This window comes from Henningerozyma blattae, chromosome 8, assembly GCF_000315915.1.
Source record: "Henningerozyma blattae CBS 6284 chromosome 8, complete genome".
Lineage (NCBI taxonomy): Eukaryota > Fungi > Ascomycota > Saccharomycetes > Saccharomycetales > Saccharomycetaceae > Henningerozyma > Henningerozyma blattae.
Genome location: NC_020192.1, coordinates 447,298 through 474,297, shown reverse-complemented (window position 1 = coordinate 474,297; position 27,000 = coordinate 447,298). Strand labels below are relative to the sequence as shown.

Below are 27,000 nucleotides of genomic sequence, written 5' to 3'. Positions count from 1 at the left end.
GGTATATGTATAAATATATATATATAGATGTTGTTGTTTTTTTTTTCTACTCATTTATTCATTATTGTTGTTTCTTGATTTATTTTTTGTCTTTATCAAATCGAAATAAAAAAGAAAAAAAAAATAAAAAAAGAACTCCAAAGAACACAATCAGGGGAATCCTTAGTTTCTCTTCAAACTGTCATTCTATATTGTTACATTTAAGATATTTCGGATATCTGGTATATTTTCTTCAGCTAAATCTTGCAATAATGGTAAAATATCCAATAATTCATTATCATGAGTATCTGAAAACCACGAAGATATTGGTATGGCATGTTGTGGATGAAAAATATATGAAGCTGGAGAATTATCCAAAATAATCAATTCTGATAATGGTCTGCCTATTTGTGATAGATTTTTGATATAATTTCCCTCATAATCATAACATGCTTCTCTAAATAATCGATGATGTATACAACGATGTTTATCTAATACATCCAATAAAGGATCTCCATATCGTGATACACTTGCAGTAAATACAACAACTTCAAAAATCTTACTAACAGTTTCTAGAAATTGATCAACCCCAGGTCTTTTAATCACATAAACATTATGAATTTGTTCATCAATATCAACAGGTATAACAAAATCAGCAGATGTTAAATATTTAAAAGAAGAATGAACTAAAGTTTCATCTAAATCTAAAATTAAACATTTTTTACCTGAGAATATTTGGTTTTGTGGTGGTAGTAAAGTATTAAACCCCATCGCATGGTATTGTTGTGGTTGTAAAACTGTTAAATCCACAAATTGTTGTTGTTGTTGTGTCTCATCCAAATATGGATTGAATTCATCTTCAATTGTATCACTATCAATCATTATTTGATCAGCATCTTCATTAATTTCTGTAATTTGAGGATTATTATTTATTAATGGATTATTCAAATCAGTTATTGATTCTTCAATATCTCCTTCGTAATATAAATTGGAATTATTGTTGCCGTCTTTTGAAGGCTGATCATTATCATTATTTTCTCTATTATCATTCATATTTATATTTGAGTTTGTATCTGTTATAATATTCTGATTTTGCCTATTAGAATATATGCCAGATTCCGAACTGGAGGAATCTGAAGTTGATTCTGATTCTGATCCATCGTGAACCATTGTTGTTAACTCTATATTATCAGAAGCATTTAAAGTACTAGAACCAGTGGCATTTTCTGTGGTACTTGTTGTTGTTGGAGCAGTAGTTGATCTATTGCTATCAGCAATATTATTACTAGAATCATTAGTTGCATTTAAATTTGAACCACTTGTTTTTGGTGTAGAAGTAGAAGATTTTATTGTAGTTGTTGAAATAAGGCTGGTATTATTTGGTGTATTTGTATTTCCAGTTATATTTGGTGTCATAGTACTAATATTAACATTACTATTAGCTAATTTATTCTTGGTCGTCGTATTTCTTAATTGAGTGGAAGAATTTTGTTTTGATTGGAATGTAATATTGCTAGTAGATGTATTATGCCTACTGGAACCTGTTAAAGTATCTGGTATGTTTTCTTGATTTGTTAAGTTAGTATTAATATTTTTATTTGAGTTTGAGATCATTTTGGAAGGAGAATCTTTGGATGATGGGGAATCCTTAGATGAAGGAAAATCTTTTAAGGAGGGAGAATCTATATGAGATTGTCCTATTATTTGTGGATTATCTACTATTGAATCGGGAATAGTTGTTGTGGTAGTAACAATTTGAGATATAGGTTTTGATAGATCTGTTTTTTGATAATTGAGACCTCCTAAGGAAGAAGTAAGTGAATCTGAATCTGAACCTAATTCTGAGTCTGATGGCTGTAAAGAGGTAGTTCTTGATTCTTCAAGATGAATAGTACTACAATTTTTCGTAGTTGTGGTTCGATCTTGCGATTCTAGTTTATTATTCTTTTTATCCTCGCTAAGATGTTCGTTAATAATAGTTTTTTGATTGGAATATTTATTAGCTTTATTAGTTTTATCGTTTATAGTGTTTGGCTTAGAATAAGAGATACTACTAGATGAATTATTTTTTCTCTTCGTATCTATGCTATTGTTCTTATTCTTCTTATTATTTCTAATAAAATTGTTAGACTGAGTATTATGAAGATCTTTATCTTGTTTAGTGTTTTGATAAGAATTATTAGTAATCTTCTGTTGTGTGTTAATGGAATTAGCAGTGTTGGAAGTATTGTTGTTATTTGAATTGCAGCAAAATAATGAAGACGCTAGTCCCATTTGAATTTATCAAAGTGGTTTTATTTAGGGGAAAAAAAGGTGAGAAAACAAAAACTAAATGTATAGTAATGAATTTTAAGTATTCAATTGATTTCTCGCGCCTGATCTACACTAATATAATAAAATCTGGCTCAAAACAATAGTTTATTATGTTCTATTGTTTGCGGTTCTATTTGAAATGTAAATCGTTGCTCTCCGTATATATGGCAACGAAAACCACCTATAATCCTGGCCTCTATCGCTGTGCAAGCAAATCAGTGCAGATCAAAATTCAGCTTACCAAAATAGAAATCTACTATATTGAGTTCCTCTAAGAAAATTTTTCTTATTTCTCCTGTTCTTTTTAATCTCTTATTCTCTTTACAGAGCTAGACTAGTTGCTACCGCAGAGTTTAAACGATCAATATTTGAAAATAATAATATAGTTAAAGTTTTTCCAGTAAGAACACAGCAAAAGTGAAACAAAAAGAGGGGAACTTAAATGTTCCTTAAAATGAGCGTGACAAAGCTTGTTTTGTGAACCTTGATGTGCTAGCCTTACGTTGCTAACCCTGCTTTGATTACCTTGTCAACTTACTCTTGTTCAGGTTGAGATTATCTATGAATAACGAACTGTGATTGTATAGGTGCCTTGTATTATGGATGGTAACTAGTGTTTATTAGTTTTGATTGTCTCGATCACCCACCCTTTTCTTTTAAGTTTTGCCCAAGGGTAATCACATTTGCATCAAGGTCTTTGGACATTTGCAGTGAGTAATTCCGAGACTCGTCGCTCGGCCGGGTAACTCCAGTACCCATCTTAAATCATCTACAACCTCTGTTGGCCTTACAACAAGGCCCTAGTCTGGTTGAAAAACATACAAGACCACGGGTAGTCTGCTGAGCAAGACCTCATTCAAGAACAAGTGAAAGACATATTGTTGGGAATTTGCGTCGGTAAAGGCGACGTGTCCAGGTGACGCATGATGAATTGCGATTCATATGCCAAGAAATACGCAAAACTTTCCTCAATCCATATGTGATGGATATTGGTAAGCTGTGATAATAAATATGTTAGTAACTCAAAATACAGGTCGCTAACATGCTTGGCAAGTTGCCTGTTGATGAGTTTACTGACATCTCGGGAAACCTATAAACCTCATCTCGGTCTTCGTGTTTTGGTAATTAATCTTGTATGACATGTTATAACATACTCCTAGTGTGGGATGAAGCTAAGCATATGAAAATATCATAGCTCTCCAAACGCATGAATTCCATACTATTTCGAGGTCGAATTTGAATCTTTTTCCTTAAACTTTCCTAAATTATTTTTCCAAACATGAATTTCAAGAAGAAAAAAAAGGGATATTCCGACTAAATTTGGAAAAACAATAAATATTTTGAAATGATACTCCCAACTTCAATCAGCAAATAATTGGGTTATTGGCCTAGGTAATCTAATGAGTCTCAGCTCTTGTCCAATTATGAAATCCTTATCTGTTTCTCTTATATTGTAACAATATTTCAATACCTGTCTTGGTAGAGTGGCATTCGAGTCTGTAGTTGAATTTATAAATATATTTCAGAATAGCTAAGCGTAAGATTCTGTAATTAATATATACAAAATATACGTAGCATGGGGTTTCTGTAAAGACTTTCTTCGTAGAGATTATTAAAATTAATAATAATGACTAAAAAACCCGTATATTACCTAAACTTCCTTCTTGGTAATGGAAAATAAAGAAATTTATTCTTTTCTATTAGGATATGTGTACTAGAATATATTTGACTCTTTAGAAGAAATTAAGAGTGAACCGTTTTCGGTGCTTTAACTATACGGTTTTGTATTTTATTTGGTCCAATTAAGTATAACTTATTGTGAAATAAGTAAGGTTTAGGGATCTGACTTAAGATTTTAATCAGAAGCAAGCATATTACATTAATACCTAATCTTTACTAGTTGAAAAAATACTAGAAGTTGAGAGAGTCTGAAATTATTTAATAACAATGTTTTAATGTAATATTGAATTACTTCTTTTATATACTTTATGAACATCTATATTTATTTACAACATATGCTTTTTTATGGCAGGAATAAAATACACTCCATTCATAAAACTTCTTTAATTCTAAAGAACATTTCCCTTGCTTAACCAATGCCTTAATTATGAACTAAATTAAATGTGCTTTTAAGATAAAATTAGAGAAATAATAAATTTATTTTCCCGCACTAAAAACAAATAAAATATTAAATACTGGGAGATAGACCAATTAGTTCAGTCTTCCCATGTTTTTATTTCTAATATATCGCTACCCAAATAAAAAAATTAATGATCAATTATAAAATATAGTATTCCTTCCATGCTTCTTTTCTACATTCTCTAATTTTTAGATTTCTATTTGCTGGAATATGATTATATCACTTTCTATTAAGTGGTAAAATACTTATTATCACGTGACTTATTGTTTAAAATGTGTTTTTCTTTTTATATCGAAAAACACTATTTAAGAAATATATTCATTTTAATTATATTATTTACTATATATGTCTAAATAAAGTAATCATCTTTACATCTTAAACACTTTATAACAATGTCTAACTCTCTTGGATCCCGGTAAACCCGACTAATTCCCATTAATGCCTAACCTTTGTCTATAGTTCTATATATTCTGGATAAATAAAAGAACCAAGCTATTTCATTCTACGCTCTATCTGTAATACCACAGAAATTGATATAATCATCACGGGATAATACGAATAAAACTATGAGGACTTAGGGTTTACAAAAACCTGAACTATATTTAAGTTATTAAACTTTATACTTAAGTTTAGAGTACCACTTGTACTAAATTAATAGCTTGTTTTTCTTTTTTAACTATAAAATTAATATGAACGAACTATAAACTTACAAGTTCTTGATGGATAATCGGTCCTATTTTTAAGTTGCCAAATAGAACTATTAATCCTGATTATTAGTTTATGTCAAGCAATTGTACAATTGCGTGAGTACATGATATTATGACTCATAGTCATATAGTTGTGTGAACGTACGACTGTATGATTGTATAACTCGTAGTCATTAGATTGCGTGATTATTTTGATTATAGTTCAGACTTGAGAACATTACTTTTTATTGCTTAGTTAACTTTTTGATGCACTTAGAATATGTCTACAACAGAAATTTTTTATATAGTGCATTATAATAAACAACAATAAGAGACACAAATTTTTGTATTGTTACCAAGCTATTCGAATATATTAATGCTAGAGTTCGAGAGACAGTACTAAAAAATGATTTGATTGATATATTTTCCGATTACTTCTCTTACATATTTTATTGGCATCAATATTACTTTCCAAAATATGCCCTTTTTATAGTTAAATAAAGTAAGCTCCATTAATAAATATTCATTAGAATTAAAAAACACTTCCTTCATATTAATAGATAACTTAAGCATGAAATAACATAAGCATGTGAAAATTAAACATTTGATATAAATGTATTTTAAGACAACTGAGAAAAACAACAATATAATTTTTTTGTACTATCATATTACCTTCCTTGTTATAATGCTATTTTCAAAATATATTGAAAATAAATATTTGGAGTAGTAATAAACCCCTCAACTACAAAATGGGAGTAGATGAGAAAGCATTAGAAAAAGGATGATAATATGTAATACGCTAGGCTTGTGAACGGACCCTTAATTGACTAAACTGTTTAATAATAATTTATTGTATTTGATTTTTATAAAATAATAGTTATTATTCTTGACGCGTCCTTAATGTAAATAAAAAAAAAAAGAAAATTGATGGGAGATAGTTAGCAACATTAATTTTTAATAACTTATCACGTCAAAAGAATATGTCTGAAGTCTCTGAGTTGGAGAAGTCTATTCAATTGTTAAATGAGGAAAGTATGTATCGCATTTGCTTTATTTTTTTCAAGTCATTTTGAATTATTATTGGCTGATTTTCTGAATATTTTAATGAATAGCGAAATTACTAACAGTTAAATTATTTATTTTATATCCTATTACTTAGTTAAATTGTTAGCAAAACAAGAAAATGTATTAAAGAAAAAATTTGAATATGATAGTGAAATAAAAGCTAATTCAAAATATAAAAAACCTAATTTTCCAAATTTCATTCCTGAGTTACAAAATGTATTGACCTCAAATTCTAACCACAATTTTGATGAGAGTAAATCTAATCTCAATAGTGATAATAATCAATTATATTCAAATGATAACGAAGCTAGGATAAGAAAGCAGAAATTGAGGTCGATTCCAGGACAACTAACATTAGAACATAAACTGTTTGATGATGAAATATCAAGACTTTTAAGTCCTGAAGTTGTATCCTTACCATCTCAACGACGTAAAAGAATGAAATTAGAAAGACCTAATTTGCATATTAGAGAAATTCTCAAGAATTTTGTTATTTTAGAAATTGTTTATAGAATGGTGGGTATAACCTTCTTCCCTGTTGTAGATCCCACTGATTTGGAATTTCTTGATACTAAAAAGTTGTTAAGTATCAGAAGAGAAATGCTAGGCATAAGGCTTGAAATTTATAATGATTTGATTTCTAGTTTTGAAAAGCCACATTATATATTACTGAAACAATCTGAAAAATCCAAAATATGGTCTATATTTAAATATACAATACCGAATTACATCGATATCCATTCTTTATTTTTGAAAATCAATAATGGGATAATTACGACAGATTCAGATATATTTTTATTTGCTAAAGATGTATATTCAGCCTTGTCCTCTATTAGCAAAAAAATTCAATATTTTAAGAAGTTGGAAAATTTGAAAGTATTTGAGAATTTGAATATTGATCTTATTGGAATTCAGATATCATTTCTTTTCAAAAGTATTTACAATATAAGGATATCTTTGAAAGAATGGGATATTATTACCTGCACAATTGAATCTACAGAGTCATATATTAATAAAGAAACAAGAACCTTTTATAGAAAATGGGAAATACAATTTCAGGGACCTATCAAAAAATTAGTATCAAAATTGGAACAATTCAGACAATCTATTACAGAAGAGTAATGTAACTACCAAAGCAGATAAATTAATACTAAATAATATTAATACTATTCTTCATTATGTGATATATTCTAATTCTATCTAACTATACATTTAATAGAATATATATATATATATATGTGATAAAAATCGAAATGTAACAAAGTGATTTCCCATTTTAGATAATATTTGTTTGTTTCATCAGGAACTTCCTCATTCAATGTCGGTTTGGAATATTCAGAAAAATCGGTATCTTTATGAATTCATTTTATTTGCAGTTTTAAATTTTTCCCATGCCACGCTCAGGATACTGAAAATACTTTCAGCGATCATTTTATTTTCAATGGATAGATCTTTAGATATTTTATCTGGGTGAGTCTTAGCTACAGCTTTCATATAATTTACTTTAACCTTTTTTGGCATTACTAGATCAGAAGCATTAATAGCTTTCCAATTGCTCCAAGTTAACACAATATGCACATTAGACAATAAATAACGAATATCATCTTCTTTATTATTTGTCCATTTTTGGATTTTAGCATTAACACTATCTAGTAATCTTAATCTTTCTTCTTCTTCTTCACGTTCCTTCTTACGTGTTTCTTTTAATCTTTCCACATTTTTATTTACGTTTATGGAACTAGTAGATGCAGTCGATTGTTTTGCGGATGATATTCTACTAGTATTAGCTGAAGATTTAAGTTTTGGAGTTTCAGGATTTAATACTTTTTGGCATCTTCTCTTACCAGCCATAATCTTATCATTAAAAACATTCTTATGCAATAAAAGTTGATAACTATCATATGCAATTTGGTATTTTTCCATATGTTCACAGGCTTCAGCCTTACGTAAAACAATCTTAGGCCAGATTTCTTTGTAAGTCTTTTGTGGGTCACTATCTTGAATGAATTGGGTCCATTGTTTATCATTTTTTGGGAATAATTCTAATGCAACATCACAATCCTTGACTGATTGTGAATATTCTCCAACCTTTAATTGAGCTGCTAAAATGTTTGAATATGATATAAGGCGAAGTGGATGCTTTTGTGGTAAAGTATTTAAAGATTTTTTGTATTCTGATAAAGCAGAATCATAATCACCTTTCTTGAAAAACTCTGTACCATTTGCTCTAAATTCAGTATAACCTGATAATTCAATGGTTGAGATTGGGACTTTAACAATTGGTAACGTATTTACTAAATCTTTTTCATCTGCTTTTGCAGTCACTATGTTTTTACTAGTTGCCGAATTATTTTGTTTAATATGCATGGAAGTAACTGAGTCACTATCAAAATCAAATAAAATACTCGATTCTTGTGAGCCATGAGATACTAATGATTCATTGTGATTTTTTAAGTTAGAACCGAAGTCTCCCAATAAATCCCCCTCGATGACATTAGTATGAGGTAATGAAATTGGTGATGTTTGAGTTTGTACAATATTGAGGGTATTGGGAGAAAATCTAGATGATAATGAAGTTCCAGATGTTGAAGATGGAACTGGAGAAGACACCCTTACATTTGAATCCCTTTTAGAGTAATTTTTACCTTCAGTAGTAGAATAGTCTGTAGTATATTGAGTAGCATCCATGAATTTTCTATTTGACCTTGATGGGTATCCATTTTTGCTCAGCTTTTCGTTATTCTTCGTATCCTTTACTTCTTTACGGCGTAAGATTGGCACTTTACCATTTTCATATTCAGTTAATGGAGCATGGTCATTTTCATAAACTGATATAGGTGTAGTATCAGGAGATTTATGTTTCTCACTATGTATTGAATTATTCCGTGAAGAAAAATTGGTGCTTCTAAAGGGCCTATAATCTTCTTCATGATATGTAGAGAATTGGTCTACAATACCTTTACCTTTATTAAGGAAATCCGATGCAATAGAGAACAAAACATTGTTACCTGGCGGAGAAGCAGAATTATTTAATTTATCGAGAGAATTTCTTATTTTAGTATCATCATATTTAGTAGAATAATTAGATTGCCTTTTATGTTTTTGAGCTTGCATTTTCCTTAATACATCATCAGATAAGTATCCTTTATTATAATACATATGAGCTTTGTCAATAGAAAGGCCTAAAGACATCAATTTGGCAATCTCCATATCTTTGACTTCGTCAACAACGGATTGCTGGTCTTCCATATCCAAATTATCATCACTTAAAGGTAATTGAATATTAGAGTTCTGAGTGTTATTATGAGTGTCGATAGTAGGTTTATCATCAAATCCTTCTAACAAACTTGTATTTTTTTCTGTTGTCATTGGAGGAAAGTAATTGGATTTCGAGCCATTTTTAGTAACAGAAGGAGTATTGGAATTAAAAGTATTCATAGCTCTATCAAGCTCATCCATAGAATCAGGAGCAGTTGAAGGTATTTTCTCAGTTCGTAAAGCTTGGCGTTGATCAATTTTCCCAAAGAGGTCCTCAAAATCATCTAAAGTTGACTTACTCCTATTTGAAGTTGTGGTAGTAGCATTGGAATTAGATGTAATATTTATAGAGGCAGAGGTTGTAGCGGTAGAAGTGCTAATGATATTACTAGTATATATGGGAGATGAATTAGTATGAGTAGTATTTAAAACACGTTGTGTATCGCTATTTGTCTTTAATGAAGGAGTTAATTTTGCTGACAAACTAGATAAATCTGATTGTGCTCTCCTCTGTGAAGCCAATACATCCAATGAAGCATTCTTAGATATGCTGGCACTGGTAGAGTTTGGAGTGTCTCCCTTAAAGCTACTTAGCAAATTGGCAAAAGGATCAGACATTTAATTATAATTGACGTTAATGTTTTATCAAAGGAAGTCACGAAGTATAATTCTAGAGTGTATATTTATAAGCAAAAACGAATGTAATAAGATCCTAATTTATCTATCCTCCTTAACAATTGCTAACTTTCTAGCAAGATCTTCTTATATCGAGTCAACAGTTAGCTGTTCTTATTTCATAGTCTAATAGTCCCCACAGTTACCCGCAATATGAAAGTTAGGAGGCACGGTTGTACCGAGTTTCCTAACCGGGACTGAAATTTCACTTTTTTCAATTTTTTTCAATTCAGCTCATCGCCTGAAAATATTTGCTTAAAAGTAATATAATTGTAAATTAAAATTTTGTAATCTAATATGTAAGAGTTAAAGGATTTCAGCTAATAACATCATCTACACATAACATATCTACAATGCATTTAATGTACACTTTGAGCCAAGATGGTAAGAGAGTTTATACCTTAAAGAAGGAAACTGAATCAGGTGAAATTACCAAGTCTGCTCACCCAGCTAGATTCTCTCCAGATGACAAGTACTCCAGACAAAGAGTCACTTTAAAGAAGAGGTACAATTTGTTGCCAGGTCAATAGACTAATAACATATTGCATCATCATGGCGGTATCTAAATTTATTCAAGACAGCAACTACTCTGGTCTTGATTGATCCCAGCTTATCCGTTTGTCTTAGAAAAATGAGCTTTTGTTTAACTGTATAATATCATATCACATATAAAATTTACTATATCTTACATATTACTCTGTTAATCTTTTATCTATAAGTATATGTCTATATAAGGGCTATAATATATATTTGTATTAGGTTTTAATAATTTCTCACAATATACATTAAAAAAAAATAAGTGGAAATACAAAATTACTTCTCCGAATCCAAGAAATGATAAATAATAAATGAAAAACCAGATTTAAAAAAACAAATAGGTTTTGTTCAGTATAAAACTTATTGATCAGTAAGCATTAATTCGAGAATGTCGCAGCTTATTACTTTAGCCACTTGTAACCTAAACCAATGGGCTTTGGATTTCGAAGGTAATAGAGATCGTATTTTAGATTCCATTAAAATAGCAAAAGAAAAGGGAGCTCGTTTACGTGTAGGTCCAGAACTAGAAATATCAGGGTATGGTTGTCTAGATCATTTTCTGGAAAATGACGTTTGTTTACATTCATGGGAAATGTATGCCCATATTATTAAAAAGCAAGAAACTCATGGAATTATCTTAGATATTGGTATGCCAGTGTTGTATAAAGATGTTCGTTACAATTGTAGATTATTGTCGTTGGATGGTAAGATTTTGCTTATTAGACCAAAGCTTTGGTTAGCTAATGACGGTAATTATCGTGAAATGAGATTTTTCACTCCATGGATGAAGCCAGGTTATGTGGAAGAATTTGTATTACCACCTGCCATTCAAAAGATTACCGGCCAAACAACTGTTAAGTTTGGTGATGCTGTAATAAATACTTTGGACACATGCATTGGAACTGAAACTTGTGAAGAATTATTTACCGCACAATCTCCTCATATTAATTTATCATTAGATGGTGTAGAAATTATAACAAATTCCTCAGGTTCACATCATGAATTACGTAAACTAAACAAAAGATTAGATTTGATCATTAATGCTACAAGTCGTTGTGGTGGTATTTATTTATATGCAAACCAAAGAGGCTGTGACGGTGATAGATTATATTATGATGGTTGTGCTTTAATTGCAGTCAATGGTAAAGTTGTTGCACAAGGGTCTCAATTTAGTTTAAAAGATGTAGAAGTTGTTACAGCTACTGTCGATTTGGAAGAAGTTAGAACTTACCGTGCATCCGTGATGTCTAGAAGTATACAAGCTTCTTTAACAAAGACACGTTATGAGAGAGTTCAAGTTCCAATAGAATTAGCACCAAAAAGTTCTAGATTTGATCCTTCCATTCATCCATCTACTCCAAAGGAAGTCTCCTACCATACTCCAGAAGAAGAAATTGCATTTGGTCCAGCTTGTTGGTTATGGGATTACCTTAGACGTTGTAATGGTACTGGGTTTTTCTTACCATTATCTGGTGGTATTGATTCATGTGCAACTGCAGTTATCGTCCATTCAATGTGTCGTTTGGTAGTTAAAGAAGCTTCAGAAAATAATGAACAAGTCTTAAAAGATGTTCGTAGAATGACCGGTAATGATGATGAATGGATTCCAAAGAATCCACAAGAGATTTCTTCAAGAATTTTTCACACCTGTTTCATGGGTACTGAAAATTCCTCAAAAGAAACTAGATCTAGATCTGCAGAATTATCAAAATTTATTGGCTCATATCACGTCGATTTAAATATGGATTCATTGGTTACAGCTGTGGTCAGTTTATTTGAGGTGGCAACTGGTAAAAGACCAATTTTCAAGATCTTTGGTGGCTCTCAAATTGAAAATTTAGCCTTGCAAAATATTCAAGCACGTTTAAGAATGGTTTTAGCTTATTTGTTTGCTCAATTATTACCCTGGGTACGTGGGATTAAGTCTGGTGGACTATTAGTTTTAGGTAGTGCCAACGTTGATGAATGTCTAAGGGGTTATTTGACTAAATATGATTGTTCTTCTGCTGACATTAACCCAATCGGTGGTATTTCAAAGACTGATTTGAAAAGGTTTATAGCTTATGCTTCAAATGAATTTAAAATGCCTATTTTAGTTGAATTTTTAAATGCTACTCCCACTGCTGAATTGGAACCAATTACTAAAGATTATGTTCAATCAGATGAAGTCGATATGGGGATGACCTATGAAGAATTGAGCGTTTTTGGTTATTTAAGAAAAGTAGACAAGTGTGGTCCATATTCCATGTTTTTAAAATTACTTCATCAATGGACTCCAAAGATGACACCAGCTCAAGTGGCTGAAAAGGTGAAGAGATTCTTCTTCTTTTATGCTATTAACAGACACAAACAAACTGTTCTTACCCCCAGTTATCATGCTGAACAATATTCACCAGATGACAATAGATTTGATTTAAGACCATTTTTGATTAATCCAAGATTTACCTGGGCTTCCAAAAAAATTGATCAAGTCGTCGCTCAATGTGAAGGTAAAGATATCGAAGTCGATATTATGACAGTTGATTAAAAGATAATTCATCATACTGAAATTATCCAGCACAAACCAAGATATGCATATGGATTTTATGATAGAAAATACATATTTACATAGCAATATAATACGCAAGAAAAAAGGAAGTTTATAATTATTTTTTAATATTAAATATTATTAAATTTAGATATAGAAAAAATTGCAATATTATACTACACAATTATTTGAAGTAATCACTAATTTCCTTTAAGTTACTGCTAACATATTTAGCATTGTATTCAATCTTTTCCAAAGTTGGTCTCAAACTATTATCATAAGTAGAGACGTCTTTATCACTGAAGAATAATTTCAATGTATTTAAAGATTCAATACTAGAGAAATATTGGAATGAAAATGCCACAAATCTACCAATGATGACAGGATTTATTATTAATCTTTTGAATAATTCAGAATGGTTTTCTAAGACGAAATCTAGAAGTGGTTTGTGCAAACATGGATTTTTAGCCCAGGATGTAGTTAAAAATTGGACATTCATTGGTTCAATGTTTAATAATAAATCGAGACAAGGTTTGTACAAAATTGGATTTGTAACAGTAGCTATGGCAGTCAAGGTATTTTCTAATTCGTCTAATGCTAGGGTGTCTAATTTAGAGACTAATTCTTCGAAGATATTTAATGGTGCATTAGGTTGAGATAGAATAGTCTGTAAAACAAACGCTCTGTTAGATGCATCAATTTTTTTTGCAGTATACAAAGAAGTAGCAACTGCAATTACTTTCTTGTGGGAAAGATGACCTGCAAACAATAAAACTGCTTCATAGAACTGAGTTCTTAAAACGTCAGCAGAATCATATTTATTCTGTAGAACAGAAGCAGGGTTTTGAATGTATTCAAGGGCAGAATCAATTTGTGATTCAATCAAGTTTAGGGCGAACCTATCAAAATTCTCAATAGTTTCAGCTGGGGCTTCTTGATAAATTAGTGTTCTGATAGTTAAAATATAAGAAAAAATCATTTGCCAAACATAAACTTCTTTTGTATCAATCACTGATGATAGAGATTTTAAGAGATTAAAGAAATTAGAAACAGAATCGGTGTTACAAATATCAGAAATCAAAGACATTTTACTTCTAGATGATAAATTAGAAATATTTTCAAAAATATTTTTTAATAATTTGGCAGATTCATACTTTACACGATAAAAACCATAACCATTTGTATTAATAAAAATAGAGCTAGGGTCTAGTTCAAGAGAGGTAGAAGGTTCGCTGATTTCGTATTGCTTACTAAATTCATTTTTTGAAGATGTTAATAATGGAACCCACCAATTAGAGGAAGCTGTATCGCGATTCTTATCGGAAGCAGTGGCAGTCAAAAATCTTTTTTGGTCAATAACTACCTTCCCTTCTTCTTCCTTGACAGTAAGAACAGGATAGCCTACTTCTAAAATCCATGGATTCACCTTTGGTAAGAAATCAACTTTAGCAATTTCTCCAATTGCTGTAAATAAATCTTCCATTGTCGCATTTCCAAATTTGTTTCTTTTCAAATATAACGCAACACCCCGTAGGAATACTTCTTCACCGAAGTAGCCGCTGATCATTTCTAAGACAGAACAACCCTTTAAGTATGAAATAGTATCAAAGGCTTGTTCGATTTCCTTTGGATCATTAACATGCATTTTAACTGCGTGAGATTCCTTCAAGGAATCTAAGCCTAACGCAACTTCATGAGATTCTATCATGACTTTCGAATCGACATCCCAATGGGGGAATAATCTTGAGATGGCATGGTAACCAACCCAAGTTGCAAACCCTTCATTTAGCCATAGTTCGTCCCACCATTTCATGGTGACTAAGTTGCCAAACCATTGATGAGCAATTTCATGGCAGACGACATAGGCTACCTTTTGAGCAGCTTCGGAACCTAATTCTGCATCAGCTTCATTTTCTGTATTCAATAACAAAGCAGAAGGTCTAAAAGTAATTAACGAAAAATTTTCCATAGCATTATGAGAATAAGCTTCAACACATAACAAGTCTAATTTAGGAAGTGGATATGGGATTTCGAATAATTCTGAAAAATAATCAACAATTTGCTTTGCTACGGATAAGGCAAATTTACCATATTGAGATTTGCCCTTAGCAGTATATATTCTAATTGGAAGTTTACCTTTAGTCTTTGATGATCCATCTTGAGTAGAATAATCATCTAAAGTTGGATAAATAGCTTTTTCAGTTTCAGCCTCAATGAAGTCATAGTAACCTAAAGCCCAAGCAACAAGGTAGGTAGACATTAGTGGAGAAGTATGGAAAGTATGAGTTTTGAAACCTTTTTCTTCAACCACATTTAGAAGAGGCATATTTGCTAATACGGTATAATCAGGTGAAGCAGTAATTACAACTTGGAAAGTTGCTTTTAAGTCAGGTTCATCAAAACATGGGAAACATCTTCTAGCTTCAGTGGCTTCAAATTGAGTGGATAAAGTACATTTGTTTTCCCCAGTAATAGAATCTTTGTAGTCAGAACGATAAAAAGAAGACATATTGGTTTGGATATGACCCTTATATTCGATATCTAAGCAAAAGTCGGTAGATATTTCTTCTGCAAATTTTAAAGAAACAGTTTCTGTAACGTCATTGTACGATTGAGATTCAAGGTTCAAAACTTTTTTATCAGCAAATGTTACGATAGCTTTGGAGATTTCGAGATCTCTGATATTTAAAGAAATAACGTTCTTCGATTCGATGGTCTTAGCTTGAATAGTTACGTGACCTTGGAATGTATTATTCTTGGTATCGATATCTGTTAAGTGAATCCTGTAATGTTCCGGCTTAAAAGCCTTTGGAAGTAAGAAATCTTCTCTTTTTGAAGACATTTTTAAAACTTCTTCGTAATTTATGGAGGTTGTCTTAAGGGAGAATTTCTCCATATTACATTCTTTTCCATTCTTTTAAAAAAGATCTTAGAAATATTTTTTTTTTTCAGTCTCATTGTTCTAATAGATGTTTTTGAAAAAATGTCAAAAATCCTAATAAGGAAATTTTTACACTTCTAGAGTCTAAAAAAAAGAGATTGAATCTTAAGTTCTAAGCATTATAGACTTTGATAGTATTTATAGTCTATTTATAGTACATTTATAGTTTATTTATAATACATTTAATATTTTAAAATCAACATCAATTAAGTGATAATAAAGATATGGTCAAATAATTATGGAATATATAAAGTCAACTTTTGCAATGAACTCTAGACTGGACAGCAACATTCATTGCTGGAATTGGTCTTCTATACAAATCTAAAGAAGGAGAACCTTTAAATCGTTTAAATCTTTTTACAAGTCTATGGGAATTCTCAGTGAATCTTTTAAAGAAAGAGGTTTGATTGTTTTCCAATTTTTTAATATTTTCGTTATAATTATTTGTAGAAGCAATCGTATGCTGAGTGTTTGATGCTCTACGGTTCTTAGTATAAATATAAGTATGGCTTTTAGTAGAGGCTTTAGCAGTGGTTCTAGCAGTAGTTCTAGCAGTAGTTCTAGAAGGGGTTCTAGAAGGGGTTCGATTATTGTATTTAATTGTATAGGGAAGATCTCTTGTAATTGTCTTTATTTCTTGACTTATTTTTTGCTGATTATTTAGATTAGAACCAATATCATTCGAAGTTGGTGGCATTGAAGAATTCAAGGTAATATTCTCAAACCTTTCTATTAGTATATTTAATTCTTTTATCTTAGCCATTAATTCATCTTTTTCTTTCCAAGAATTAATTACGTTTATGTCTTCGCCATCTTCAACAGATAAGGAAGTTCTAGTATTGAGTATATCTACCTCATGGATAGATGGGGAGTTTAAATTTGGAAGACATCGATTTATCTCAGTCTTGTTCATTGAAACTTCATTATCAATTAACACATTGTTACGTATTTGACTAATGGTTTGGGAGATTGTTGGATCTTTTGTTCCTGGAGTAGGTTTATAGGTTTGAGTTGCATTTTTATTCCTGGAATTAATGAGCGAATTCTTAAAAGAAAAATAATCTTTAGTAAATAATTCCTCTAAATCATTGATATTTAATCGATTATTATTGTTTATTTGTTTTTTATGAATTGCCTTTGCCATGAATACATCTTTTGCCTCTTGTGGTAATTGATCCCACAGCGTGTTCATCTTTTGAAGATGTCGTTCGCCGTACAAGAATTTGCAGAATTCATTAAAAGAATCATCATTCAAAGATTGAGAATTTGTTGAACCTGTACTATATAAGCTAGTCTGTGAAATCGTTTTTCGCAATGTAGGTATGGAATTTCTTTTCTTCATGCTATTAATTGCATTTTGGGATATTGACCTTTTCAAGGATTGAGAAACTTTACCTAAATTTTTTTTATTGCATTGTGTACAGCCAATAGAATCATGTAATTCACAAGGTTCTTCTTCCTCTGTTATGCTTATATCAGTTGCAATAATTGTTGAGGGTAAAGAATTGATGTTTGAATTAGAAACTATATGGATATATTTCGGAACTGTAAGTGTCATTAGTATACATAAAATGATAGTATAATGAGATTTTCTTCAAAAAAATGATAATTGTATTGTGAATAATTATATGTACTTGTTTTTTTAATTTTATTTTTTTATTGGAATAGGTTAAAAATATTCTACAATTTGTAAGAAAAGTTCTCGAAAGATTTATTTAGTAGTTCAAGAATGGATAAGAATGGCTAAAAACTTAGCGATTATAAATGATTCAATCTAAGATTTAATATTCAGATTTTAGTTATATTTCATATTTTAATAGAGGAATAATTTGTGACGCACCTCTAAGGTACATTTTCGGCTTGAATAATAAACTGAAGTAAATATGAAACAATTTTCTAACATTACGCAATCATGTTAATTAAAGAACTTAATACTAAATAAAGATATAAAAATAGACTACAATGATTCCAATAGCAAGACTGGGGTTACAAAGCATGATTTAAATTTTGTAGTACAATATAAAAGATTGCTAATATTTTTTAACAAGTAAGAAAACTATATTATGGTGCAGTATTAATATTACTTATCCTAATACTGTAAGTTTTGCTAATATAAAAAGCAAGGCAAAATGCGTTCACGAATATTTAGGTCGACCAATATTTTAAACGCTTTTTGCTCCCATAAAAAACTTAAAAATCATTGAAGAAAAGCTATGTAAAAAAAGAAATCAATACTATGTCGTTGAAAAATATATGAACATGTCAATAATGAGAGCAAATAGTAGGTATTACATCTTTTCCATATCTTTCGTAGTTTTAATTGTCACTTTCCTATTTTCTACTGTTTTAAAAAATTACTTTAATGATTGGAATTTGAAAGATACCATTATCAAGTTTACTAGATACTCAAATTTAGAGCCGAACTTCCATTATGTAGCAGAGGCAGCATTTCAACCAAAGGATCGCTCTAGTATAATATATCAAAAACTGGCCAACTCTGTAGATTCACCAACAGGTGAAGATAGCTATTTTATTGCTTCGAACTCTTATAATGACATATATATCGGTGTAGCAGATGGTGTTGGCGGCTGGGCTGAAAGAGGGTATGATTCCAGTGCTATCTCAAGGGAGTTATGTAGCTCCATGAAAGCGCTTTGTAGAGCTCAAACTGAATTAACTCCTAAGCAATTACTTTCTAAAGGATATAATAAAATAAAATCAGATGGTATTGTAAAAGTAGGAAGTACTACTGCAAATGTCGCTCATTTAACTAGAAATGGTATTTTAAATGTTGCAAATCTAGGTGATTCATGGTGTGGTGTAATTAGGGATAGCAAAATAGTATTTCAAACGAAATTTCAGACTGTTGCATTCAACGCACCTTACCAATTATCGGTTATCCCAGATTTCATATTAGAAGAAGCTAAAAAGCTAGGTTCATCATATATCATGAATATACCACTTGATGCTGATGAATATTCATTCCAGCTACAAAAAGAAGATATTGTGCTTCTAGCAACAGATGGGCTAGTAGATAACATTGAACCCAATGATATAGCATTATTCATTTCAAATCGTTTTGCTTCAAAAGATAATAGTAAATCAATTGTACAATCTCTATTAAATTATGCAGAAAAATTAAGTAAAGATCCTAATTATGAAAGTGTGTTTGCAAAAGAGTTTACAAAAATGTCTGGCCAATATTATGTTGGTGGAAAGGAAGATGATATTACTATGATCTATGTCCAAGTTAATTAGTAATATTTGTGATATATATATATATATATCATTAATGCTCTGAAGAAAGCAGTTAATTATTGCAAATGAATATCCATAATATTAGCTATAGTGTAATTATATATCTACATATATTAAGTCAGGGACTTCGAAAGTTTTACGAAAATCCCTCCTCTCCTAATTTGTTTTCTAATTCTTCTATTCTTACGTTCAAATCCTTTAGATTTTCATCTAAAGATTTTAATTCCTCAAATTTTCGTTGAGTTTTTGCTGTTTCAACCATGGATTGTACTAAAAAACTCTGTTCTTTTAATACCATCAATTCTTCTCGATACTCCTTTACTTCTTTAATAGTAAGATTATTGAACAGTAAATCGGATAACTTTTTCACCTGAGGTCCAGTATCAATGATATTTGGCAATGATGATCCACAAATTGATGTACCAGATTCAATATTGAAGTTTAAAGATTTCAAAGGAATTATATTTTTATTAACAAATTCAGATGCTGTTATTTGAAGAGATTTCTGAATTTTCGTTTCAGTAGCATTTTTAGGTTTATATTGATTTATCTGTTTTACAACAAGATTAAATGCTGAGAAGTTTCTCATTACTTTTCCCCTGGTTGTAACTAAATCTTTCAATAACACTTCTGAAGGGCTATCTTGAGATTTTTTAGAATTTTCTACTTGTAAAAGTAAAACTTCAAAAGTTGATAATACTTTCAATATTACTTTTGATGTATCATTCATATTTTCATATAATTGTATTATATTTGATTGTTTCTCTTTCATACTCTGTTTGAACATTCTTTTTAAATATAAGGTGTTTGTACATTTAGTACATAGTAAAGCGGAATATTGAATATCTTTAATATTTTTAAATTTCTCAGCTTCTTTAAAAGGTAGCTCCTTAGACGCATTAACTAGTAGTTGGATAGGTATTTTCTTTGAACACATTGTGTGTGGATCATCGCAAACAACAGATCCACAAAGTCTACAATGATGTTTCCGTACGGTTAATGTAAATGGTTGGATACATATTTCACAATCTACAACATTTTGATCGTCCTTCCATGGGCATATAATTCTCTCCAGTTTGGATACTTCATTGGAAAACTTAAGTCGCATTATAACATTACTGTTATATCGCTTATAAAGTCTAAATACTCCATCAACAAGTTTTACCAGTCGAACTTCCAATTGGAGAAGTCGTAAGGCTTTATCTTCACTGTTTGAATTCCTATATCTAACAAAATCATCAGTTAAATCTTTATAGCTACCATAATCATTATATCCTGGTCTCTTATTATAACAAGACTTACAACATATGTACCATTTACCACTTTCTGCATCATACTTCGCATTTAGATTTAATTTTATTTTATGCCTACAATGTCTTCCACAATACAATTTACCACATTTCCTACAGTTAGTAGCACCTACTGAATCATTAAGGTTACAATTACACTCACCACATGTACTTGGGAACTTGCCAAGTTGTTCCCAATGAGTTGTTCGTATACGTTGTTGTTTCCCCTGTTTTTTGGGCGAGCCACCAACGCTAGTTGGGAGTTTTTGAGAGTTTGAACGTAAAGAGGAGCTACTCTTATTACGAGTATTATCAAATCCATGGTCTCTGTCTAAATGTTTATTCAATTTTTGGAGATTAATGAACTCTTGGGAACAAATGGGACATGCTACGGACCCCAGAGGTTCATTTATAGGTAGTTCTTCTATTGCATTTGTTGAAAGAGTTGTTGTACTTGAAGCATTTGTGATTCCCATATTACAAATGAATCTTTTCTATCTAAAGATATATCCAATGAAGTTAAAATTTTAAACTAAAGTGTTTTTTGGAACTTTTTTTCAAGTTGTTTTTACAATAGCAATATTTCAATGTCTTTTTTGAAATGATATAAGCCAGTTGAAAAAGTAAACCCTTTTCTAAAAAATGACTAAATTAAAAAAAAATAGCTTAAAAAAAGGACAAAAAATAAGGTTCTGATAATTGGTTTACGATATACATTATACGATATAAAGCGTCTATACTAGGATTGGTTAAACATTACTGTCCAAGTCGACAAGGAGGTAATTTATATTGTTATCAAGAGCTATCAATAAGCAATGCTGGAAGATCTCTTACTTCTGATACTTTTAGCAATATGTACAGTGCTTATATATCACTGGTCTTATACAATTATGTGGTATCGACTGGGTGGCCTCTTTGAAACTGTAACAAGCAATTCAAAGGTTAAACTTTTTGACAGTTTTCCAGAACTAGAAACTGATACTAATAGTTTTTTCTATAATTTATACTCAGAATACTCTGTTTCCTCCCATAAAGTGAACAAAATTATACATGTATTATTTTCTATTGCTATGACATGTTATGTGGATACGATTGTAGTAATTCTGTGGCAGATTATGACTGTAGAGTCCGAGCAAGAAGCAGATTTTGTCAGTTTATGGATTTGGCCGTTATTATCCATGTTACTATCAGTGTTACTTATATTAGTTCAGCCATTCTTAATAATAATCTCAGTAATGAATAAATTCTTCAGAGAAAAAATGGATGTTGATCGATTAATAATCTTCACTACAGGTACGTTGTTCGTATTGATAATGACTTTGAATTCTCTCTCATTTGGGCCATTCCAATACACTTATAATATTTTAACCAAAATATCTATCGCTGGTGTATCAATTCTAGCAATTTTGTCCGGTATTGCTACTGTATCTACCTTATATTATACATTTACTTTTATTTGGAAAAGAGGTACGGCATCGAAACTAGGACTATCAACAATAAATCGTAGAACTAATTCTAACTCATTATTATGGACTACAGATGTTTCAGTGATGGAGAAAATTCACGATTATGAACTTAATATTAAAAATAATATAGAAATCCTCCGAACTCTTCGTGATGACCCAGGTGAAGGGCATTCTCAATTAACTAAGCAATTAATGGAAAAAATAGGCTGGTATCAAATTGAGTTAGCAAAACTGGAATCTCAATTAAAACAACCAAGTTCTATAAAGACCTTTAAAAGAATCTTCCAAGGTAGTTTTACTATTTATTGTTTGCATAAGATCATCATTACATTTTGCAAAAGGATACCTCATATTATAGAACACGCATGGTATTATCCGCAGGATTATGAATATGATCATTTTTATAAAGATGGTTTAATTAGTACATCATCAGATCCATTGGCAGTTACTTTGGCAAATGTTCTAGATTTTATTTTTTTCAAATTCCAATTCCAACATGAATTAGATTATTTAACAAAACAAATTTCATTACTGTTATCTACCTCGTTGTTTATTTGTTCCTTATCTACAGTGGCAACAACTATTTCATACCTGTTGGCGTTATTACCTTTAAAAATTCAGATTATCGCAATGTTTGCTATGCAATCTAATACTTCATCTTCTGAATTACCAATTTCTAAAAAGGATTCCGATAGAGATAACAGGAATAACATAGGGACATCAAGAGATCGTAGAAATCCCCCATCCCTCATTAAAAATTTATTAGTGTCAGAATTGGCAGGCATCTATGTAGTTGCTACTACTTTAACAATTCGTTCAAATTTACCCTTCGAGATATCTCAAAAACTAAATCTATTGTTAGGTAAAAGATTCACTGTTCCAAATTTAGTTATTGATAATTGGTTCGATGAGATATATGCAATAACGTGCTTGGTAACAATTACATTTATCAAATTAGCAGAGAGAACTATATTTAGGACATCACATTAATATGACATTTCATAAAATATAAAATATATTTAAAATATTTAAAATAGACTTTGTTTAATAGTTAATTATCTTTATATCCGGTTATATATTGTTCTTTGTTGTAATGTTCTGATTTTATTTAATTTTTACAAATTGTCATCACTTTATTTAAAGTGTTATTTATAAATGTTAATGTTTGTAACTAAAACCTAAACTATTGTACAAAATAAAAATAGTAAATTAAAAATATAATAACAAATAAAAAGTGTCCATAAATGTTTAAGCATCTTACAAAATTACATTTGCTCGTACAGATACTACTTAAATAAAAAATAATACTTAAAATAATATTTTATTTTTTACCACAAATAGTAGGTTACATCAGTACATTTTCAAGATTTGGTAATGCCAACCTCCGAAAATGGGCAATGTAGATCGAATGTAAATAAAAAATATGCGTAAACATACAAAACGTTTTAAAGACATACAAATAATAACGAAACCAAAGAATTTAAAAAAGACACTAATAATACTTAAATGAGTGGAGAGTCAGATGACATTAATGCCAAGATTTTTAAATCTGTAGCTGAGGTTTTCCAAGCAGCTCAAACTTCTTATGCTGGTCATCGTAAACATATAGCAGTTTTAAGAAAAATCCATTCGAAAGCTGTAATACAAGGCTATGAAGATGCCTTTAACTATTGGATCAACAAATTAATTACGAAAGTACTACCTCTACCCAAAAACCACCCTTATGCTAGAAAAATAATTAATTTAATAACAGGTTTTGTTTCTTCATTAGAACGTGATTTACAAGAGGCTAGAAAAAATTCCAACTTAGATGAGGAAGCATTGGAACAACAAGAAGAAGTTTTTACGCGATTCATAGAACATTTTATAAATCATATACTACGTGGTGCTGAAAGTAAAGAAAGAACTGTAAGATTCAGAGTTGTTCAGTTACTAGCGTTAATTATTACAAATATTGGAGAAATTGATGATACTTTATATAATACAATTATGTGGTCCCTGAAAAAAAGAATCTTTGATAAGGAAGCTGCAGTAAGGACTCAAGCTATATTTTGTTTAGCACAACTGTATGACGTAGAGATGGATACTGATACAGATGATTTTGATGAACCAATTAAACAATTACTCTTTTCTATTCAAAATGATTCATCCCCAGAAGTACGTAGAGCAACATTAGCCAATTTACCAAATGTATCAGGCACAAGAGGCTTTTTATTAGAACGTGCGAGAGATGTTAATTCTATTAATAGAAGATTTGTATACTCTAAAATTTTGAAAAAAATGGGTCTTAAAGCATTTGAAGTGTTAAATTCTGATACTTTAGATCAAGTTTTAAAATGGGGATTAGAAGATAGAGAAGAGTCAGTTAGAAAGGCTTGTTCCAGATTAATATCGTATGATTGGTTAGATCTTCTGAATGGGGATTTAATTGTATTATTAGAGAATCTAAATGTCACACAGTCCACTATAGCTGAAAAAGCTATATATAACATTTTTAAATTAAGGCCTGATGTATTATCAGTAATTAAATTTCCCGAAGATATTTGGAAGGAGTTGACTGCAGAAATTACTTTTCTCTTAAAATGCTTTTATAAGTATTGTACTGAGTCTGAATTAACTGAGTTAATAGATTCAAATTTTCCAGAGGCATCTGTATTATCAGAATACCTCAACACATATATACAAACAAGATTTAAAGATGCTACTAAAGCTGAATTATCAGATATTGAAAAAGATCATTTAAATTTTATCATTGAACAATTATTAGTTATTGCTAACCTTTATGACTTCAGTGATGAAATAGGTAGAAGATCAATGCTAACAGTTGTAAGAAATATGCTAAGTATCATAGAACTTCCTGATTCTCTAATTAAAATTGGATTTAATGTACTTAAAAGTTTATCAATTAACGAGAAAGATTTCGTGACGATGGGTATTGAATTAATTAATGATATTCGTGATGATGATGTGGAAAAACAAGAAAAAATTGAAATGAATAATTTAAAGGAAAGCTCAAATAAGGAAGACAATTTAAATAATATTCGAGAAGGTGGTGATAATAATGATGCTAATGAAGATAATGAAGAAGATGAGGATGAGGATGATGAGGATGATGATGATGAGGATGATGAGGATGATGAGGATGAGAAAGACTATGAGGCTATTCAAGACTTTCACAATGCGGTTGAAAATTTAGTGAATGGCAATATACCAAGTAGTAGAGATATGCGTTTATTAAATATGGTTAAAGAAACTGAAGCGTCTCCTGAAACTTTATTACTATGTTTACGTAGATCATGCAACATGCTGGAATTGGTTGAAAAACCATTATTTCAAAATATTATGCTTCATTCTTTAATAGACACACTAATTATACCTGCTGTACGAAAACCAGAACCCGAAATTAGAGAACTGGGTGTTAAAAATCTAGGATTATGCTGTTTATTAGATGTCGAATTGGCAACCTCAAATATGCAACTTCTTGGACAGTGTGTTTCGAAGGCACATCCCGCTTTAAAAGATATCGCATTACAATGCATAATTGATATATTTTCGGTTCATGGCACTGAAGTGGTTGATGGTGAAGGTAAAATAGACTCAATTGTGTTGTACAAAATGTTTTATAAAGTCTTAAAGGCAACAGATTTACCCAACTCTCAAGTCATTGTGGCGGAGGGGTTATGTAAGCTGTACTTAACTAATATTCTTTCAGATGACGACTTGTTCGAAACTCTAATACTTACCTATTTCTCACCGGCAAACTTTAAAAATGAAGCGCTTATTCAAGCGTTTGCTTTTTGTCTACCCGTTTATTGTTTTTCTCACACAACACATCAACAACGAATGGCCAGAGTAGCTGCTGATGTTATGCTGAGATTATGTATACTTTGGGAAGATTTACAAAGCAACATGTCTGAAACCCAGTTAGATCCAGAATCTATGTCAAAGCCGAGCACCATATTCCAACAATTGATAAATTGGACTGACCCAAGGAACATTGTAAAACGCTCACAATATGATATTGATAAAGATACCACACAGTTGGACTTTTTATTAAATATACTGAACTCTTTCAATAGTGTAGAGAAAGCTCAAATTAGAAAAATGCTGTTGACTAATATTAATCAATTTTATATCAATCCAGAACAAGATATTTCAAAATTAAAGCAAATACTTTTAATTATTTCTGATATTCTTGAAACTGAAACTCACGATGCTGTTAGTAAAAATTCAATTAAGAAGTTCCAACAATCCCTAGAAAAGGTTGTAGAAGAAGCGTCTGTAAAAGCTGCTAATAATACAGGTGATTCTAACGAACAGTATTCCATAATTCTTGAAACTACTCAATCTAGGGTTGAATCAGACGATATTCCATCCTTGGGACAAAACAACAACGAATTAGATGAAAACCAATCTATGGAGAAAAATTATATTAATCCACCTTCTCAACAGAATAACTACTCTCAAGAGAATAATAATAATAGTGCTGATATGACTGTTTCTAGTTCTACCGAATTAAAGAGGAATAACGAAACCCAATCAAAATCCTCTACTAGCATAACAAATATGGATCCTCCGCTTGCTAGAAATCCGAGAAAAAGAACTAGAAGCCAAATATTTACTGAACCTGACAGTTTATCAAATGAAAATATAACACAAGATATATCACAAAATAATGACACAATGAAAAGTGTAAGCTTTCTACTGCCGCAAGATGACGTGGTAAAAAATAGTATCAAACCAACTTTAACTTTAGGAGAAACTAATTTAAGTGATGATGAAATGTCTATTGATGAGGATGATAGTGATTTCGCTTCAAGCTCATTTTTCACGTCGGTTTCATAACGACTTAGCCAAATATATATA

At 30.6% G+C, this 27,000-nt stretch overlaps 11 protein-coding genes across 11 annotated transcripts; 6 read left to right on the top strand and 5 right to left on the bottom strand.

Moving 5' to 3' along the window:
* Positions 1 to 186: 186 nt before the first annotated feature.
* TBLA0H01990 (HAD family hydrolase) lies at positions 187 to 2,253 on the bottom strand (the record flags this gene model as incomplete). The annotated part of the gene is made up of 1 exon (XM_004181956.1): positions 187 to 2,253. One exon carries the CDS (start codon positions 2,251 to 2,253, stop codon positions 187 to 189), a length of 2,067 nt encoding a protein of 688 aa, XP_004182004.1.
* Positions 2,254 to 6,098: 3,845 nt separating this feature from the next.
* MCM21 (Mcm21p) lies at positions 6,099 to 7,305 on the top strand (the record flags this gene model as incomplete). The annotated part of the gene is made up of 2 exons (XM_004181955.1): positions 6,099 to 6,150; positions 6,278 to 7,305. 2 exons carry the CDS (start codon positions 6,099 to 6,101, stop codon positions 7,303 to 7,305), a joined length of 1,080 nt encoding a protein of 359 aa, XP_004182003.1.
* A 231-nt stretch (positions 7,306 to 7,536) lies between these two features.
* Positions 7,537 to 10,059, bottom strand: SWA2 (auxilin-like protein SWA2; the record flags this gene model as incomplete). Its single annotated transcript, XM_004181954.1, has 1 exon — positions 7,537 to 10,059. The coding sequence occupies one exon, from the start codon at positions 10,057 to 10,059 to the stop codon at positions 7,537 to 7,539; it is 2,523 nt and encodes an 840-aa protein (XP_004182002.1).
* Positions 10,060 to 10,469: 410 nt separating this feature from the next.
* On the top strand, positions 10,470 to 10,646 carry NOP10 (snoRNP complex protein NOP10; the record flags this gene model as incomplete). Its single annotated transcript, XM_004181953.1, has 1 exon — positions 10,470 to 10,646. One exon carries the CDS (start codon positions 10,470 to 10,472, stop codon positions 10,644 to 10,646), a length of 177 nt encoding a protein of 58 aa, XP_004182001.1.
* Positions 10,647 to 11,041: 395 nt separating this feature from the next.
* Positions 11,042 to 13,180, top strand: QNS1 (glutamine-dependent NAD(+) synthetase; the record flags this gene model as incomplete). Its single annotated transcript, XM_004181952.1, has 1 exon — positions 11,042 to 13,180. The coding sequence occupies one exon, from the start codon at positions 11,042 to 11,044 to the stop codon at positions 13,178 to 13,180; it is 2,139 nt and encodes a 712-aa protein (XP_004182000.1).
* Positions 13,181 to 13,364: 184 nt separating this feature from the next.
* Positions 13,365 to 16,022, bottom strand: TBLA0H01940 (M1 family metallopeptidase; the record flags this gene model as incomplete). Its single annotated transcript, XM_004181951.1, has 1 exon — positions 13,365 to 16,022. One exon carries the CDS (start codon positions 16,020 to 16,022, stop codon positions 13,365 to 13,367), a length of 2,658 nt encoding a protein of 885 aa, XP_004181999.1.
* Positions 16,023 to 16,374: 352 nt separating this feature from the next.
* On the bottom strand, positions 16,375 to 17,679 carry TBLA0H01930 (uncharacterized protein; the record flags this gene model as incomplete). The annotated part of the gene is made up of 1 exon (XM_004181950.1): positions 16,375 to 17,679. The coding sequence occupies one exon, from the start codon at positions 17,677 to 17,679 to the stop codon at positions 16,375 to 16,377; it is 1,305 nt and encodes a 434-aa protein (XP_004181998.1).
* A 695-nt stretch (positions 17,680 to 18,374) lies between these two features.
* Positions 18,375 to 19,379, top strand: TBLA0H01920 (PP2C family serine/threonine-protein phosphatase; the record flags this gene model as incomplete). The annotated part of the gene is made up of 1 exon (XM_004181949.1): positions 18,375 to 19,379. The coding sequence occupies one exon, from the start codon at positions 18,375 to 18,377 to the stop codon at positions 19,377 to 19,379; it is 1,005 nt and encodes a 334-aa protein (XP_004181997.1).
* A 136-nt stretch (positions 19,380 to 19,515) lies between these two features.
* On the bottom strand, positions 19,516 to 21,144 carry PEP7 (phosphatidylinositol-3-phosphate binding protein; the record flags this gene model as incomplete). Its single annotated transcript, XM_004181948.1, has 1 exon — positions 19,516 to 21,144. One exon carries the CDS (start codon positions 21,142 to 21,144, stop codon positions 19,516 to 19,518), a length of 1,629 nt encoding a protein of 542 aa, XP_004181996.1.
* A 339-nt stretch (positions 21,145 to 21,483) lies between these two features.
* On the top strand, positions 21,484 to 23,124 carry TBLA0H01900 (uncharacterized protein; the record flags this gene model as incomplete). Its single annotated transcript, XM_004181947.1, has 1 exon — positions 21,484 to 23,124. One exon carries the CDS (start codon positions 21,484 to 21,486, stop codon positions 23,122 to 23,124), a length of 1,641 nt encoding a protein of 546 aa, XP_004181995.1.
* A 516-nt stretch (positions 23,125 to 23,640) lies between these two features.
* On the top strand, positions 23,641 to 26,979 carry YCG1 (condensin subunit YCG1; the record flags this gene model as incomplete). The annotated part of the gene is made up of 1 exon (XM_004181946.1): positions 23,641 to 26,979. One exon carries the CDS (start codon positions 23,641 to 23,643, stop codon positions 26,977 to 26,979), a length of 3,339 nt encoding a protein of 1,112 aa, XP_004181994.1.
* Between the last annotated feature and the right edge of the window lie 21 nt (positions 26,980 to 27,000).